Raw genomic sequence first — 18297 nt, forward strand, 5'->3', positions numbered from 1 at the left:
AAATATTCTAGAAATCTGGATGGAAGCCAGGTGGCAAGCAGGCAAGCAGGCCAGCGGCTCTGCCACAGCAGGCATGCCATGTGTTACAGAGGGTGGTATGGCTTTTGAGAGGGGCTCCTTCAAAGTGTTTCCCACATGTGTGTCCCACTTGGCTGAGTATAGGTCACAAGTGAGGCTGTGATGCCACTCTGTGTCATGTGCTGAGGCCTCTGTCTTTCCAGGTTGGTCACATGAGAAGGCTGGCTTTGTGTATTTGCAGCTGTTTCCTTGTCTTTGCCAAGTCCAGGCCGGGAACATAGACAGCAAAGAGGGACTCTGCCCTGCCAACACCATTTGAGTAGTTCTTTGGAAGAATGAAATGACCCACGTCACTCATGGAATGGCATTGAGACCAAATCTTTAGTGAAATGAGGCAGATATAATTGGATAAACATTCTATAAGTCCAGGGCCATTACCTGCCCTGTGGGTAAAGTCACATTACCTGTGTCATTATCAATAGGATATTGATAATACAGGAAGGAGGCCTATATATGGCTCTTTTGAAGGCAAGAGGAGAGGTTGCCTGTAATGTGCTTCTGACTTCTGTCTGGTATATGCTCAGAATAGAGTACTTCAGGGTATACCTGTCCTTAACCGCTCACCCTGGTGCCTTGCATCCCTGTAGCTAGACTGTCTCTTCCAGGTGAAGACACTTTCTTCAGGAGGGCCCCGTTCACTGCTCCAGTGCTGACAGCATGCAGGCCTGGGAACATCTTGGGTCTCTTTCAGGTGTGTTTTTCAGCTCTAGTGACTTGCTGGATTTAAATGGGAATTGACGATGTCTCCATGGCCTCCACCAGTGGTTGTTGTATTGCATGTAAGAATCACCTGGGGAGCTTTAAGAGTCCTAACACCTGGACCATACACTCCAACTCTATTAATCAGACCCTCTAGGGGGTGGAATGAAGGCATCAGTATTTTTAAGCCCCTTCCCCCAAAGTGGTCCCAAACTGCACATAAGCTTGAGAGCCAATTTCTTATAACATTTTACAAGATAATTGTATAGTTCTGAGAACAGGCTAGCAGTGGGCTTGGACTAGAGGCACCACATATAGGATTTGGAAAGGCCCATGAACTTGTGTGAACTGTGGCAGGCTCTGGGCCCCAAAGGCGTCTCTCTCTGGCTATTTTAAGGAAGTGAAAGAGAACGGAAGGGTGTCTTGCTGTAATACAACTCTTGTGGCCTTGGCCTTGCCTTTGGTCTGCTGCTGGCCAGGTCCCTGTGCTGCCCACACACCTTCTGTTTACCAGAGTGACTTATGTTTTGTTCACATATACAAGTAAATCTCTGGCCACACTGGTGATTTCAGACTGCCAGGACAATTTCTGTTTTAAAAAAAGGTGTGTCTGGTGGAGTCTGTCAACCCACCAGGGATTAAAGGCCAACGCTGTAGTGATTCCTGCCAGAGCTGGAGCCCATGCCAGAGTCCCTGCTATCATCAATGCCATCTGAGGCACAGGGGATTTTAAGTGGCTGAACTGAGCAGTGGACTCTTGGAGACTGAGGCAGAGCAAGCACCCGTGGGGCAACCACAGGCCGAACACTGGAGGTAGGTGCTGGACTCGGTCTCCCCGGCTCAGTCCTTTTGGATTTGAAAATCGAGTACCTGTGGGTAGATATTACCAAAGTTTTCTTGGGCCTACTGGACCTGACCTTGGTGCCGGGCATAGGAAGTGCTCTTTTGCTTTCAACTATTCACAAGAGGACACCTGCTTTTTGTCGATAGCCACTAGGGGGACCTCCACTCGAGGTCGTCCCAGTGCGGCGGGACCTCGGATGACAGGGAGCCCGCTAAGTTGGGGGCGGGCTGAGCAGAGACAACTCATTCTCCATGGGGTCGAACCCGGGTGGAGGAGTGCGGCCGTTGCTGGCGGGGGAGTGCCTCTAACCCAGGTTTTCCGTGCTCCTCGGCAATTCTCCGCCCAAGTGTCCTCTTTCCTCGTGGTCAGTCCCCGCAGAGAGGGGACCCGGGAGCAGAGATGAACCCGGAGCTCCCCCGCCAAGCAAGGCACTGCCTGGGGGCCTCCCCGCGACCGGAAGGGTGCTGGAGTTGGCGGAGCAAGCCGCGGGCTGGCCCGGGAGGGGCGTGGCCTGTTGAGGGGCGTGGCCTTCCGGGAGGGGCTGGAGGCTGGCGTGAGGAGCCGCGGGGTCCCCGGGGAACTGGAACCGGGGCTCCTGGGTCCCAGCGGGCCGCCTCGGTGCGCCAGAGGGGCGGAGTTACAGGGGGCGGGCCCAAGGGAAGGTCCGGGTGGGAGAGCCACACTCCCGGACAAGCCTCCCGCGGGGTCCCCGCCCCCATCACGTGGGCGCCGGACCCGGCCGCTGCGGGTCCGACCGCGGGTTGGTCGGCAGTTAGCTGGTCGGCGGGCCGGTGGCCTGTCGCAGGGTTCCTGGCTCTCATGTTGGAAGGTGGGCGGGACACAAGAGCGGCCCGCACACCTGAGCCTCGGCGCGAGAAGCATCCAGGTCAGTGGGCTTCCCCGCCCCGGCTCGCCGCTCCGGGGGCACTGAGCGCCCCGGGTCCGAGGACCACATGGGTAGTGGGCTCGGTGGTCTGTTGGACGCTGGAGCGTGTCTGAGACCCTTCCCCACTTCTCTGGCCCGGGGACTTGCAGAAGGGGGTAACGCCTGCGGATTTGCGTGGGTTCTTCACCCCAACCCTGCCCGGGACCCGCCAGCGCCCGCGCTCCCGCAGGTGCCAGGGTGGCCCTGAGGATGCCGGGTGCTCGGTTACCTTAGATTTCCGGGCGATTTTTGTCCCAGCTCGGTTCAGCTCGGGAGCAGCGGTGGCATAACCTAGAGAGCCCCAGGAGGTGAGGAAGTTGACGGCTCCACCCCACCCGGCTAATCGCCGTTCCTTAGACCAGGTGTCCAGATACGGCGCCTGGGCTAGGTGCAGTTCTCTGCCCGGTGACGCCAGCCACAGAGGTGAGGTAGACAGTTGGGATGTGGGAATGGTTCTGTTTAAAAAGTGGGTCCTACTCCCCTCAAGCCATCCCAACTCCAGACCCGCAGTTTTCCCTCAGATGAAAGTAAGATACGTTTAAAAGACCAGTACTTCCAAGATTCGGGTAGGATTCAAATAGGTATTCTAGCAGTGCAAATCAATTATTTCTTTTAGAGCCTCTGGGTATTTGATATGCATTCGTTTCCCTCTTCATATTTTGGTACAGTTTCTTAATTAAATTATACTTAAGTTAAATATACTTCTTAATTCATCGCCTTCCTTAATTGATTATACTATGAATTGTTGTGTTTGTAAAATTATAGTACATTTTGGGAACTTAAATGTTCAATTACAAGAAGGAAGTTGACCACAGACCTAATTAGTCTTCTATCTTAAATTATTATTGGTACGACAAAAACAATAAATGCTATCTGATTAGAAATTATTCCTCTCTTGACCTTAGGAAAGGCATCCTATTTATAGTCTTTATACATTCATATTTAAATGACAAAGTGGGAAATAAGGGAGATGGGCAAGTCTTTTGCTGTTACAGTCTTCTGAGATTTTTTTTTTTTAGTGGTGGTAGTGATGGGGATTGGAGATCTAACTTGGGACCATGCTCACGCCTGGGCTAGTACTCTATCACTGAGCCAACACTCCTAGTCCATATATGACATATGTAAATTAGTGGTATTACTTTGAGGTTTGGTGATGTGTCGGTTATTAGCTTACTGCTACTGGGAGACAGGCTCACTGCCATGGTCTGTACTCTGGTAACTAGGGCAGATGTGCTACGATTTTAAGACTAAGTGGAATGAGATACATGATGAGAAGGTTGGAACAAACTTGTGGACATTCCAGTTTTTCCTCTGAGCAAAAAGAGTTAGTTTGGGATAATTTTAAGAAGGATTGATATATGTGAGGGATCTCAAAAGTGTCTCTAGGTAGAAGAGGTTAGGGGTCTCCTGAGCTGTGAGAACCCTGTAGGGCAAGCTCAGAGTAGCTCCAAGAAGTGACTAGTGGTCCTCCGTGGTTCCTTTTCTGAGTAGTGGGCAAAAAGGCACGGTCTCAGCTGGCCACAGAGGCTAGGTGCAAGGCTATGGGAGTGAATGTGTGGGATACTAAGCAGAGACTGACTTATGGTTTGATGAGCTTCTCAAAGTCAGAGACCTCGACCCTTGACCTTCCCAAACTCCCAGCCTGACAGAAAATCCGTAAATATTTGTGGAGTGAGAAGTCAGATGACACTTTAGAACAGGGTTTCCCAAACTTCACAAGACTCACCTGAAGCTCTTCAGAAGCTGTGGGTCAGGGGAGGAACATGACATTCTGCATTTCTAACCTATCACTTCCTTGTCTATATCAAGAATTTTAAGTAGTAATCTGCAAACTGGTTGTGCCTCAGAACTGCCTGGGGAGTTTTTCAAACTATTCAAATTAAGTAGACCTGAGACACTTTTACAAAGCTCCCCAGGTGATTCTGATAACAGGTGGGTCAGGCTAGTGGACTTGGCAGTGCTGGGCAGACCTTGGGGGGAAAGTCTGGGAGGCCAATTAGAACACTGGAAGGTCAATTCAGGTTAGATGACCTGAGTGACTGCTTTTCAAGCCTGAGGGAGATGAAGTCTGAGTAGGAAAAAGAGATCCTAGAAATAAATGTAGACTCTCTAGAACAGGGGCCAGGGAGTGGGAGTCATACTGAGAAAGGAATGATTCTTAGAGAATTCAGCATGAGGAACGGTGTGCCTCTTATAAACTATAATGTTTACAAGCTGATTTTTGCTTGTCTGTAAGATTTTGTTTTTGAAATTACAACTCTGTTCATGATTCTTTCCTGTTTCAAAACCTCTGGAGGATCTCTCATTGCAAAGCATGAGAGGGAAGGATGCTTGCACAGCAGATGAGATTCTTATATTTTGTTATTTTTATTTTATGTGTTTGAGTGTATTGCCTGCATGTGGGTAGGTGCACCCATGTCGTTCAATGCCCCAAAAGGTCAGAAGAGGGTGTCGGATTCCCTGGAACTGGAGTTAAGAATGGTTCGTAGCCACCATGTGGGTGCTGGGAATCGAACCCGGGTCCTTTGCAAGAGCAGTCAGTGCTCCTAACCACGGAGCCATCTCTCCAGCCCCAAGATAAGGTGTTTAAACATTGGTTAAGCTCCACGGATTGTATGCCCCCATGAAAGATGTGACACCCCTCTGTGCATACAGCTGCGTCAAAATACACTAAAATTCTTGCCTTGATTTTTTCCTGAGTTGCTATTTTTCTTGCTTCCTCCTTTCTCTGGGGAGTTCCACTTCCCTGGCCCTTTCCTGGCCCTTTGTGTCCCCTAGCATCCTTCTTTTGTTTTGTTCTTAATGGCATTATGGCACCCATGTACCCTTGTTTTCATCTGTTGAGCCTGGTGGATCTATTCTCTCTCTCTCTCTTTTTTTTTTTTTTTGGTCTTTTACCTATAGCCCCAGCTGGCCTGGAACTCACTATGTAGACCAGGCTGGCCTCAAACTCACAGAGATCCTCCTGCCTCTGCCTCCCAAGTGCTGGGACTAAAGGTGTGGGCCACCATACCCAATTAATTCTTTTAAAATTTTTATTTATTTATTTTTATTTCATGTGTATGAGTATTATGCCTGCATGTATATTAAGTGCACCCATGTTGTGCAATGCCTGTGGAAGCCAGAAGAGGGTGTCAGAGCCCCTGGAACTGGAGTCATTAGATACAGATAGTTGTTAGCTGCCCTGTGGGTGCTGGGACTCAAACCCAGGTCTTCTGCAAGAGCCGTCAGTGCTCTTAACCATTGAGCCATCTCTCCAACTGCCCAGGTTCTGTTCTTTCTGGTCCATGTAATAAAAAGTCTTCTAGGAGATGGCCTGGAGCTACCTGGTAAGCTTTCAGCCCACATCTCCAGAAGGTCGTGCAGACTCTGAGCTTTGCCTTCAAAAAATTTATGATTTCTGTGGCCTTCCTTGGTTTGAATTCTTGCTTTCACTTCCTTTCTGGTCTTTATGCACATTTATGCACACTGAGAGCTAAGCATTCATTGTGCACAATGCTATTACTAACTCCCATGTTGTGTAGTACACATCTGTACATGTCTGTAATGTATCTGTAGATACAGGTAGAATAGGACTGCCTTTCTGATAAGAGAAAATATAATATTTTTAATATTTTATTTTTATTTTATGTGTAAGAGTGTATTACCTGTATGTATGTAAGTGCACCCAAGTTGTGCAATGCCTGCAAAGGTCAGAAAAGGGAGTCCGATCCCCTGAAATGGGAGTTACAGACAGTTGTCTGCCCCCATGTGGGTGCTGGGAATCAAATCTGGGTCCTTTGCAAGAGCAGCCAGTGCTCTTTACCACTGAGCCATCTCTCCAGCCCCAAAGTACAGTATTCTGTGTGACATTTAAGCTGATTAATTTTCCAGCTACATCCCTACTATTCCTCAATCTGAGGAGCTCAACATCTCTGTTCTTTCATGCCTCTCTTGTCTGATGGATGCTTGGACATTATTTTTTCATGGCCATACTTTTTTTCCCTCAAACACAAATCTGTTCATGATTCTTTTCTGCTTAAAATCCCCTGGTGGATTTCCCCAATGTAAAACATGAGAAGAAAGAGTAATATAAACATAATAGATGAGATATTTAAATGTTGATTAAGCTCTTCAGATTGTATATCCCTGTGCAAACCATGACAGTCCCTACAGTTTCCTCTTCCTGGAGATACCTGTTGTCTTTGCTCTGCAACCTGGGTGAACTCTTAAAACCCCCTAACTCCCAAGTAATTTTCATTCTTTCTACGGATACTCTATATGAATCACAATAGAAATGGGTCTGTACTGTGCTCTCTGTCCATACCCCGGGCAGCTATACAGCTGTGTTAGCTCGTGTGCATAGCCCCACACTTAGCTGGTGTCAGCAAGATACATGTAGGTCTTGTGCAGTTTTTGCTTTTGCAAGGAGGAAAAAGAGCCTGTTATTTTGTGGGAGAGAGAAGGGATGAACAGGAACAGAAGCTAAAAGACAGGAAGGACAGGACCAAGAAAGAATTATGGGGTGTGGTGGGTGTTGCCTGACTTTTCTGGGGAGACATGAACAGATGTCTATTCACCCCAGATAAGACACTGATGACATCAAAGAAAAGATTCCACCCAAGTCTAGCTTAGTGAACCAATGAATTTATTTAGGTTCACTTGCAGGAGCATCGGTGACTTTGGGACAGCTACATCACTACTTTAGCATGGCAAGGACTCAGGAAAGCTGCATCCTTGATAACTGGCAGGCGGCTCCTCCAGATAGTCTCTTCATCACAACAGCTTACTGCATTTGTAACCTTGGGGATGGGCCTTGTAGCTTTCTGAGCTTTCTGAGACCCCTAAGTACCTCCTTGGTAAGTTCCAGTAGCTTCTTGAATTGTATAGTCTCCCTCCTCCCTCCATGAGGAAATGTTTCAATTCTGAGGAAATAGCCATCCATCATGGGGACACCAGGAGAGGAAATGATGGAGTTTGAGGATGGGGAAAGATGGTAAAAGACCCTGAAAGTTGGAACTAAATAATTCAAATTTGGACCTGTGTGGTGATGGGCACCTATAATCTCAGCTACACAGCAGCACAATGAAACTCAGCTCAAAAAAAAAAAAAAAGGGAGGAGGGGGGTTTAGAGAGGTGGCTCAGGGGTTAAAAGCACTAAAGCACTTACTGTTCATCCAGAGGACCTGGGTTCAATTTCCCAGCACCCTGCTCTGTCATCCTCTTCTAGCCTTCCTGGGCACTTCACACAAACCAGCAATCAAAACACTTGTACAAACAAAAATAAATCATTTAAAGAACACAGCAGGCCAGCCTTGGTGGTACACGCCTTAATCCCAGCTTTGAGGGTGGCCTTGTCTAGCTTTCATGACTTCTTGCCAGTTTCTTCCTCATCTTGCTCTAAGGTTGTGTTACTGTCTATGTTCTGCTGTCCTAATGAGGCTACAATATGTGCTTGAGTCTGCTCACCGTGAGAGAGTAGCTGGGACAGTCAGAGATCGCAGACTCCGGACTTGGGTTGCCCAAGGCTTAGGAATGACTTACGCAAATGCAGGTGGGAGGAAACCAGTTAACAAATCTCCTGGAAGGGATTAGTTAGTCCTATGTGATTTTGGAACACTGGGTTCTCCTGTGGGGTAGTGTTGTTGTGGAATTCCCAAGGGACTCTGCCTTGAGTATTTCAGTCTTCTCCTGGGGTTAAAGAACTTAAGGGGAAGGAGGTTATCTAAATCCTAGGATTTCCTTGCCTGCTTCAGGATAGCCTGAGCTGTGTTGATTGCTGGAGGGTGTTTAGTGGGAGTATTTCAGAACTCATGCCTTGACTCCAGGTTGTAAAGATGTAATTTCACAGTGACTGTGTGTATGATGGAGTATGTCAGTCAAGTGCAGCTGGCCATCTCAGGCTGGGCAAGGACTACTCTGAGCATGAGGGCTGCTCCTTCACTAGATGTCCTAAGAAGTCTTCTTAACAAATTTCTCCTAGCTGCCCTTAGCAGACAAACCCAGGAAGGCCTGCTAAAAGGAACTCCTTAGTTGAAGCCTCCGTGCGTGTGTGTGTATGTGTGTGTGTGTGTGTGTGTGTGAGAGAGAGAGAGAGAGAGTATGCAAGGAAAGAAAGGACAGGAAAGAGTCACAGCTCAAACTTAGAAGACCTCTGTTTCTTGCCTGTGTACAAGGGGGCCGCTGTTGCCATTCTCCAACACACAACATTGTCTTCCTTAAACCAAAGAGGTTTTTACACGAGTGTCTAACTCAATGCTAGATTGTTTCATGGAAGCCACAGAGGTATAGTCAGGCCCCACAGAAAGATTCCTCCAGAGGGAAGCTGGAATGGAGCTTCCAGCTCTGGTGTATTTGACAAATGACTTATCTCATGAAATAGAGGTAGTGTTAGTCCCACTTTATGGAAAACATGCCCCTCCCCACACTGGGGTCCACCAAGGCTTTGTGCATACTACCATCGAGCTACGTTCCTGTCCCTGGGAAGCAGACTTTTTGAAGATTCCAGAGAACTGTATTTAATTTTATTTATTGCCGTGTGGCTACTATATGTGTTTGTGCACTTGTGTGTGTGCATATGTTTATGTGTGTGTTCATGTGCATGCATGTGGGGGCCAGAGGTCAATCTTGGGTTTCTTTCCTTAGGAACTACCCACTATTTAAAAAAAAAATTATTTTTTATGTATATGAGTGTATTCCCTGCATATGTGTAAGTGCACCGTGTCACGCCATGCCTGCAGAGGTCAGAAGAGAGTGTTGGATTTCCCTGGAATTGGAGTTAGAAATGTTTGTTAGCAGCCATGTGGGTCCTCTGCAAGAGCGGCTAGTGCTTTTAACCACTGAGCCATCTCTGCAGTCCCCCGCCCCCTGACTTTTTTTTTGAGATAGGGTCTCTCCCTAGGACCTGGAGCTCACTGATTATGCTTGACTAGATAGCCAGTCATTCCTAGGGATTCTCCTGTCTCTGCCTCTCAAACTGGGATTACAAGTGTACCAGTATGTTCAGTGTGATGGGACTGACCCAGGCATACTGGAATGTGTGGCATCAAACTCATCCCAAACCCCAGATTCTATGAGCAGTAGGAGCAGACAGAGATGGGGGTAGGGGGTCAATTGGCATGCAGAGAGAGGTTAAATTGCGATTTCGGGGAGGAAATGGCAGATTCTTCTCATCCAGCATTTTAGCAGAGCAGATGACTAGTTCTTGGCTCTGACACCTGACCTTGACTGGATGTCAAGAAAAACGTTTGATTACATAAGTTCTTCTGCAATCAGCCAAGACATCTGGTTCTTCAATGCAACACTGCTTACCTGGTAACAGCAACAACATCCTGTGTGTCTGTCTAGGTTTTCGCTGTGCCAGCTCACTGGTGCTGCAGAATGCCCCGGGCAGAGATTACTGTCTTGCTTCTGGAAAGGAGGAAACCCCCTCGCCCTCCATCTCTTCATGGCAGGCACCTGGTTTTCTCCACAGTGAGGGCTTAGATTCCCTGATCCTGGAGGATCCTTGGCCGTTGTGACTTTGAGCAAGTCTCCTTACCTCTCTGAGCTTTCAAGTTTCTCATTTGTTTAATGACTTCACAACAATAGAGCCTCACTCCATTTGGTTGTTGTGACAATTAGATGATGCAATCAGTGTTGGCTAGAGTGTGTGGCATAACGTAAGCAGTCAATAAATGGTATCATCATCATTATTTTTCTTTTCTCAAGAAGCCTGAGAGAAACATCTTGTCAAAAGGAGTGGTTCACATCATGGAGAAATAATATTGAAATGTTTCTTGTTATCTGGAGTTTCAGAGGGGAAACAGTATTCTCAGGCTTCTAGGTGTGGTATCATAAGGGCAGCAATGGTGCAGGTGAACAGAAAGTCCAGGAGGCAAAAAGTGCACAGCAGGGTCTGTAGCAGCCTGGTTTCAGGGGGTTGGTCATCAGCGTACTGGACATGGAAAGCACACGCACAGAGCTCAGCTCAGTGAGACGTGGCAGGGTCAGTGCAAAGTCCTGCTCTTAGGCTACCCAAATTGATTTGTGTATGTCTTTGCCGTCCAAGTGGAAAAGGCCTGGAAGTTAGCTTAGCCTGGCCACAAGAGAAGTAGAGGGGCTCTTTTCCTGCATTGGCCAATGGAGGCAAGTGAAAGAGGGACCCCCAGATATTGCAAAACTAGTGTTCTGGCTCTGCAAGCATTGGAAAGACCCGAGAAGAGTCCTGGAGACACAGGTATGAGGCACAGGTAGGTGAGGCAGCTACCATGCCTGTGTTTCAAGGGCTCTGAGTAGTGATGGTGAAGGGAATGAAAGAGGAGGCAGATTATAGGTTTTTAATTTTTAAAATTTTATGTGTATGAGTGTTTTGCCTGTGTGTAAATAAGTGTGCCTGTGTGTAAATAAGTGTACCTGTGTTCTTCATTGCCCGAAGAGGCCAGAAGAGGACATCAAATCTTCTGGAACTGGAGTTAAGGACAGTTGCTAGCTGCCATGTGGGTGCTGGGAACCAACCCTGGGTCCTGGAAAAGCAACCAGTGCTCTTAACCACTTAGTCTCCCCACCCCCAAATGAGGTGGATTATAGTTTGAAATGATATAAGAAATTTCAGATAAGTACTGGTGAGATAGCTCAGTGGGTAAGAGGGTCAGCCAGGTGTACCAGAAGGCCTTGGTTCAGTCCCCAGCCCCAACTACAATGGAATGATGGCTATGCATAGGCCTGCAATCCTAGCCACTCCTGAGGTGGAAACTGGAGGATGAGGACTTTGAGTTCATCCTTAGCTAGCTCCAGGCCCACCTGCTACATTTGACCTTATCTCAAAACAACGAAATTCCAGGTAAGTCAAGCTTACCACTAGGCCCAGCAGCTATCTGAGAACTGCCTGGAAGGATATTGTCAGTGATATGATTTGAAAGGAATTGATGAAGTAACTGGGAGGCAGGGTGTGCTGGAAGGTTGTAGGTCCAGAAACAGAAACAACTGTAACCATCACTACAAAGGATCTCAGGATTTTGACAGAGTAGGTCTGTGGATTAGCCAACTGGTCCCGAGGAATTAGAATCAGAGTTGTACCTACTGGGGCAGGTGGAGGGCTTGGTATGAGGGAAGATAGAATATAGGGAATCGTGGTCAATCAAGTGTCACAAGTTAAGAGATTAGAAGGTCTAAGTGGAAAAATTGGGATCAAGAATTACGGAGGAAACAGCTTTCTATTGCTAAAAGTTGAACACAGTCAGTAGCTGTGTATGGTGGCTCATGCTTGGAACCCTACTCAGGAGGCTAGGCAGGAGGATCGCTGTGAGTTCAGCACCAGGTAGGCTCCATAATGAATTCTAAGCCCGACTAGGCTACAGAGGGAGACCCTGTCTCAATAAACAAAGAACCTGAGACTGTGGGGGAGGGATGGAAGGTGGGGGGATGGACTTGAATTCCAAACTGAAAACCTGGACTTATCCCCTGGGTGGTGTGGAATAACTGTTCCTGAGTAGAGCTGACTTGTAAGAAACGTAGGGTTGAGTGAGGGTGGGAGGCTAGGGAAGGGCAGCCTTAAGACTTCTGTGTCCCAAGTCACCCCCTGAGCATCCTTCTTTCAAGTAAGTGCCACATGTATTCTCTGCTGAAACCCCCTTTGGCCTTACTGCCTCACTAGGCCATGAACACTTTCAGATGCATAGCCTACCTGTGAAGATTGTGAGAAGGCAGCATCCTGGGACATGGAGAACCATGACATGTGGTCTGAGGCATTAGTCTCCCAGCATCTGAGAGGTATAGCAGTTGTAGAAGGGAACAGAGACAATGTGAGCTGAAGCCCTGGATCTCGGCACCAATAGGTAATGGTGGGTATAAAAGGGAGAGACTCAGAAGGGCACTAGTTACAAAGCTGAGAAGTCAGACTGACTGAAGCCCAGGGCAAGAGTGAGGTTTCAGCCCCAAGAGCAAGCAAGGAAGAGCTGTGGGCACCAGGGCCTTATTCTAGTAGGCTGAGGTTTTGGGTGGGGTGCTGTGGGTGGCTTGATGGAGAGTGCTGTGGTTAAGCAACGTGGATGCCTAGGGGCATGATATACTGGTCTGGATGGCAGCAGGGAGCCTGGCTCAGAATAGGAACGCTAGTCTACCAGGTCTGTAGAAGCTTCCATTTTTAGGAACAGAGGTACAGTATAATTTCTAAGTCCTCTGGTATCAGTCAGGAGGCTCATTATTTCACTGACTAATTTTCAAACCAGTGTCTGCTGGGACGGAACGTGGGCTGAGTAGCCCTTGTCTTCTGCCTGAGTAAATTTTAAGGAATATGCCCTCCTTATAAACAGCCAGTGTTTAGGTTGGCCAGAACTGACGAGTTAGTGAGGTTAAGTAAGGCACCAGAGATGAGCCATTATCATTTACTAAGTTTCCACAATGCCTAAGGCACTGAGCACTGCACTTAACTAAATCTCTGACAGCCTTTTAGGCTTGAATTCTGCAGGAAACTGGCCCTGATAGGACATGACCTTCCCAAGGTTCCCTGGATGGTACTAATACTAAATTTATGCTCAGTTTACCTGACCCCCAAACCCGTGTTCTTTGCACCCTATCTTGTTACCACATTTACAGTTGGGTTTAAGTAGAGTTCGTATAGTGAATACTTTTTTCCTTAATGATGATGTGGCAGGAAGATGGTCAATAAGCATGTGTCTGACCACATTAACCTTCCAGAGGCATTTGGTAGATGCAACCAGATTGGAAGCATATTCCAGTTCCAGTTAATGTGTATGTACAAATATACATGTTCAGGAGACAGCTTTAAAACAGTAGGATATTGCTGGTTTTTAAAGGTATCAGGGAAATGATGACCTCTTGCTACTATAAGTAACATCTGAATTCTTAGCTGAATTCTTCAAGAAAATATGTTGGAATGGCACAGGACAACCTTGATCATTTCCAGTGTAAACACAAGTTTCTCGGTTTTAGCTACACCGTCATGCCTGTTTGGGACCCCAGGATGTTTAGCAAGAATGGTGCCCTCTGGAGTGGGTTGGAAGGGTGAGGCGTGAGTCAGTAACTCAGGCGAAGCTGTGGGGGTGGAGAAGATACACTGGAGTAAGCACTTGCTAAGAGCTTGCCCGTGCAGGGGTGTGGCGTGGGCAGTAGGAGCCTTTCCTGAAAGGACATCATTGTTTCCGTGGACCACTTGTTTAGGCTCTGAGCAAGTGGGTGTTGGTGGGACCTGCCTGTTCAAGTCCAGGATCTTTCTGATTCTGTATGTTCAAGAGCCAGCCAGGCCTTATCACTGAGCAGGTCTGCCCCAGTTCCAGTCCTCTGTCCAGCTTGGCGTGCCTCTTGGAGCTCAGAACCCAACTCCAGTCCTGGAGGCCATTCCTTCCTCTGTCCTCTGTGTGGGCCTGGATTCTTTAGGTCTCCTAAAGGAAAGCTTTCCCTGAGCTCAGAAAGTTCGAGATCAGCAGGGGGAGGCAGTAATAACCATGGAGAAAGCACAGTGACTGAACCTGTGTTAACATGACACTTCTTGGGGAGGGGAGGCATATACTATCCACTAAAAAGGAGAACTTTCAAGATCGTTGAGGGATGCCCTACTCTTACAATCCAGTGCTCAAATGTCATGAGTATTTACATTTGAAGAATATTTTAGATGAAGTGAGGTATGAGGAGAGTCCTCTAAGGTATGTGAGAAAGGTGTGTCCTTCCATCACTCTTATGTACTGTGTCTCTTCCTAACTCCTGCTCTGATTGCTTCCCTGGTATCCAAGTCCTGCTCAGAATATGGCATCCACTACATTCTGAGCAGTGGGCCTCTTGTAGGGCTTTTTAGGATTCTTGCTGCACTTGACTGTCTTTTCTCAAGGCCATCATCTCTGGAGTTAAATGTGGGTACTTTTGACACAAGTGCACAGGACCAGAGGGCTTGCTGGTCCAGGACTAAAGCAAGCCATGGCTGTGACCAGGACCTGGCTCTTTCCCTCTCCTCTAACTCTACAGAGCCCAGCTTCAGCCTTAGCCTCATGGTGTGCACCTCTCAGATCCATTTTCCCAGTTTTGACTTCTTGGTCAGGTGTCTGTTGCCAAGTGGTCCCTGATCATCATGGTCCATAAGCAGGACCAGTAGCTAAGTTTCTGTGAGGAATGGCTGAGCCAGGAGTCCAGGGACAATAAGAATGGACCAGTGATCTGTAGCTCTTCAACCTTGGAAGGCATATAGCCTGCTGTCCTCTTCCATTGCTTCTAGAGAGACCAGAAAATCCAGAACATGTGTACTGTGTTTGAGTTCTTGTACCCTCAGGGTCTGCTTCTGATGGGGCTGACCCTGAGAGATTTGGCCACTTCTCAAAAGGAGTCAGCATGTTCTTTCCCTAATCCTAGCATTTAAGTCACAAAGAGTCTTGGCCAAATCCATATTCTAGAATAGACTGGCAAGGACATGCTCCCTGAATGGGGAGAGATGGGGTGTTGCAGATTTATAGGGGCCGCACTGAGCCTGGGTAGTTTGTTCTGTTCTTTTTATTGATACACTGACTAGCCCTGTGTGAAGCAGATATAATAATATCCACCATTATATAATAACCCGAGATGTTAATGTATATTATCTAAGGTAAAACAAAGCAAAGGAAAGTTAGGGAGAGCTAGAATTTAAATACATGTCCACTGAACTTTTCTATGATCTGAATATTTATGTTCCCTCCACCAGTTCATTTCTTGAAATCCTAACTCCCAAGGTAATGGCATTATGAAGTGGAGCTTTGAGAAGTGATTAGATTGTGAGAGCTGTGCTCTCGTGAATGGGATTAGCCTCTTTATAAAAGAGGCCCAGGAAAGCAGACTTTTGCACCAGGTAAGTACATAGCTAGAACCAGGAAACAGGCCTTTACCAGACACTGAATCTTCCTTGATCTTGGACTTGCAGACTTCCAGACTGTTAGAAATAAATTTGTGTTGTTTATAAGCTAGTCTACTCAGTTTTTGGTGACTTTGTCACAGCGACTTGAACGCTAACAGAGGCAGAACTTGGACTCTTTCTGCTGCATCCTGTTCCTCTCACTCTCCCAGGGAGAAGCCCCTACTTACTAGGTAAGAAAGGCTCTGGGTTGGGGTAGAGTGGGATACGGAAACCTGGCATTTGTACTCCTGTCCGTGTTGTGGCCTGGTTGAGTCACAGAGGCCTCTATACCTTTCACTTCTTTGAGTCTGAGGAACGGTGGGTATATCTTCTGTGGGAGAATAAAAGCCTGGCTATATGAGAGAAGAGGTGAAGGAGAGTAGAGAGAGGGCCCCAGGAGATGGTAAGACATTTCCATTCACCTGGGAGGACTGAGTGTGTGGGCCCCTAAGGGAGGGGACACCTCATGGAGAGTTGTGCCCCTGCAGGCTTGGCCTTGGTCTGTAGCAGCACGTGTGCAAGTGGGTGATTCCTGGGTCCCTATTCTTGGAAAAGCCCCTAAACTGCCCTCTGACTTCAGAGCTCTGGTGCAGGGAAGTGATCTGAGTGACAGATGTCTTGTGACTGGCCAGCTGAGGTCAAGGGACAGGCTCTGCTCCACCCTTCACTGCCCACATCATATGCAGGAACTGTTGATTTGGGTAGAAGAAAAGAGGACTGGGCCCAGGCTCTTGGTTTCTTGACTGCAGCTTGGCAGCTGCTCCTTATGCCAGGTCTTATGGTTTCCTCCTTGTAGCAACCTGAGGTCTGGCCTCATGGTCTTAGACCCTACTACAGTCTTAGTGCTTAGACATGATTTATCTGATTGCTGATGTACAAAGAATATAGATAAAGGAATGTTAAGAACTGCCTGCACTTGGGTATTTGATGTCTGAGTGACTCAGAAGCCTCCCTTGGACACTATTGGATCGCAATAGAATCATCAGCTCCAGAGGGGATGCGGGCTTCCCTGACTGTATGTCCGAGACCAGATGAGTCTGGATGAGTTTGCCTGGGCAGCCATATATTCTGCACAGTCTGTGGGGCTCAAGTGATAGTTAACTTTTTCACAATTATGGAGGCTAAAAATCCAAGCTCAAGTTGTGGTGGGGTTGGTTTCTTGTGGGGCCTCTCTCCTTGCTTTGTAGATAGCTGTACCTTCACGTGGTTGAGGTCTTCCACCTGCTCCTAGTGTTCTAATCTCTTCTGAGAACACCATTTACATCTGTTTATGTCCAACCTGAATGTATGTAATTGTCTCCTTAAAGATCTTATTTCCAAATATAGTCACATTCCAAATATGGTCACATGGAGGTTAGGACTTTAACACACAAATTCGGGAGGGACACAGTTCAGCTCCTACAAGGATGTTTCCAGAGTCCTCCGCAAACAAGCCTTGGTGTTATGGTCAAGGATAGACAGGCACTTATTGTTGGTCCTGAAACACCAAGAGGGAAATGGACTTGCCTTGTCAGCAGCTGAAGCTTGACAGCCCTGGACAAAGGCTCACCAGGGAAAGCTCAGGCCCAGCCTTTCCCTGGCAGTCGGGGTGCTCTGCAGCTGTGAGTTCTGCACAGCCTTTTGGCTCTCTGCCCTTCAGTGAAGCCCTGGCCTGTGATGGGGAAGCCCTCTTCTGATGGAAGTGGTAATCTATAAGGATGTTCTTGGGTCTCATTCTGATGTTTATTTTCTAATGCTTTTTTTTTTTGTTTGTTTGTTTTTGTTTTTGAGACAGGGTCTCCCTGTAGCCCCAGCTGTCCTGGAACTCACTATGTAGACCAGGCTGGCCTTGAATTCACAGAGATCCGCCTGCCTCTGCCTTCCAAGTGCTGGGATTAAAGGCGTGCGCCACCATGCCCAGCAAAATATTTTATTATTTTTATTTTATGTGTATGAGTGTATTGCCTGAATGTGTGTGAGTGCACCCGTGTCGTGCGATGCCACAGAGGTCAGAAGAGGGCTTCGGATTCTCCTGGAACTTGAGTAAAGGATGGTTCATAGCTGCCATGTGACTGCTGGGAATCCAAGTGTGGGTGCTGGGAATACAACACGGGTCCTCTGTGAGAGCAGTCAGTGCTCTTAATTGCTGAGCCATCCCTCCAGCTGTAATGCTTTTTATTAGCATGTATTAATTAGACACAACAATGAGTTTTATTATGACATTTTTATATATGTATATAATTCATTTTGATCGTATCAATCCCCTGTTTTGTCTGCCATTCCATTCCTTTTGATCTCCTTTCTCTTCTCCACTGGTCCCCCTTCTGTCATGTCTTTTTCTTTTTTGGTGACCTAATTAATTTCATTAGGGTTGCTTACTAGAGCATGGGTGAGGGCTTGCAGAAACATGGCAACTTACTAGTGACTACGCCACTGAAGAAAATGTCTCTCCTCCTTCAACCATTAGCAGCCTACAGGTCTTTGGGGAGAATGTTGGGGGAAGCTTGTGAGCCCTTTTACCTTAACAGCCATTAACTGTTGGTAAATCCCTAGGGAGAGGTGGGGCCTCATGATCCCTTTCCCCTCCATGATAGGATGTTGACAGGCCTGATCTTGTGCAGGTAATCAAAGCTGCTGTGAGTTCAAGAGTTCAAAGGTCATGTTATGCCTGGAAGCCTGTGTTCCAAAACACCCCACTCTTTCCCTGGCTCTTACATTCTTTCCAACTCCACTCCAGGATGTTCACTGAACCTTGGAGGGGTGATATAGATGTGCCATTTATCCTGTAACCCCAGTTGGCCTGGAACTCACAATGTAGACCACGCTGGAATTAAAGGTGTGTACCACCACCTCCAGTTAGACAATCTATATTGCTTTTAAAAAATGGGGTCTTGAGCTGGGCATGGTGGCTCATGCATTTAACAGCACTCAGGAGGCAGA

At 47.4% G+C, this 18297-nt stretch overlaps 1 protein-coding gene across 8 annotated transcripts in view; it reads left to right on the plus strand.

Annotated features, from left to right (window-relative positions):
* The first annotated feature begins 1575 nt into the window (after positions 1-1575).
* Ppfibp2 (PPFIA binding protein 2) overlaps positions 1576-18297 on the plus strand; it is a 180353-nt gene continuing 163631 nt past the window's right edge. For 2 of the 8 annotated variants that reach the window (XR_003846866.1, XM_029555276.1), the window contains exon 1: positions 2228-2507. Coding sequence is in view for 1 of the 8 variants with exons in the window: in XM_029555276.1 (XP_029411136.1) it covers positions 2441-2507 (67 nt within the window). In the remaining 7 variants the exon portion in view is untranslated. Of the gene's footprint in view, positions 1591-2227; positions 2508-2860; positions 2970-10583; positions 10757-18297 lie in introns of those variants that run through there. The other 6 variants (XM_008851668.3, XM_029555277.1, XM_029555283.1 and 3 more) reach the window with 5 other exon arrangements.

Source organism: Nannospalax galili, unplaced genomic scaffold (assembly GCF_000622305.1).
Source record: "Nannospalax galili isolate Female #2095 unplaced genomic scaffold, S.galili_v1.0 scaffold426, whole genome shotgun sequence".
In the NCBI taxonomy this organism is placed as follows: Eukaryota; Metazoa; Chordata; class Mammalia; order Rodentia; family Spalacidae; genus Nannospalax; species Nannospalax galili.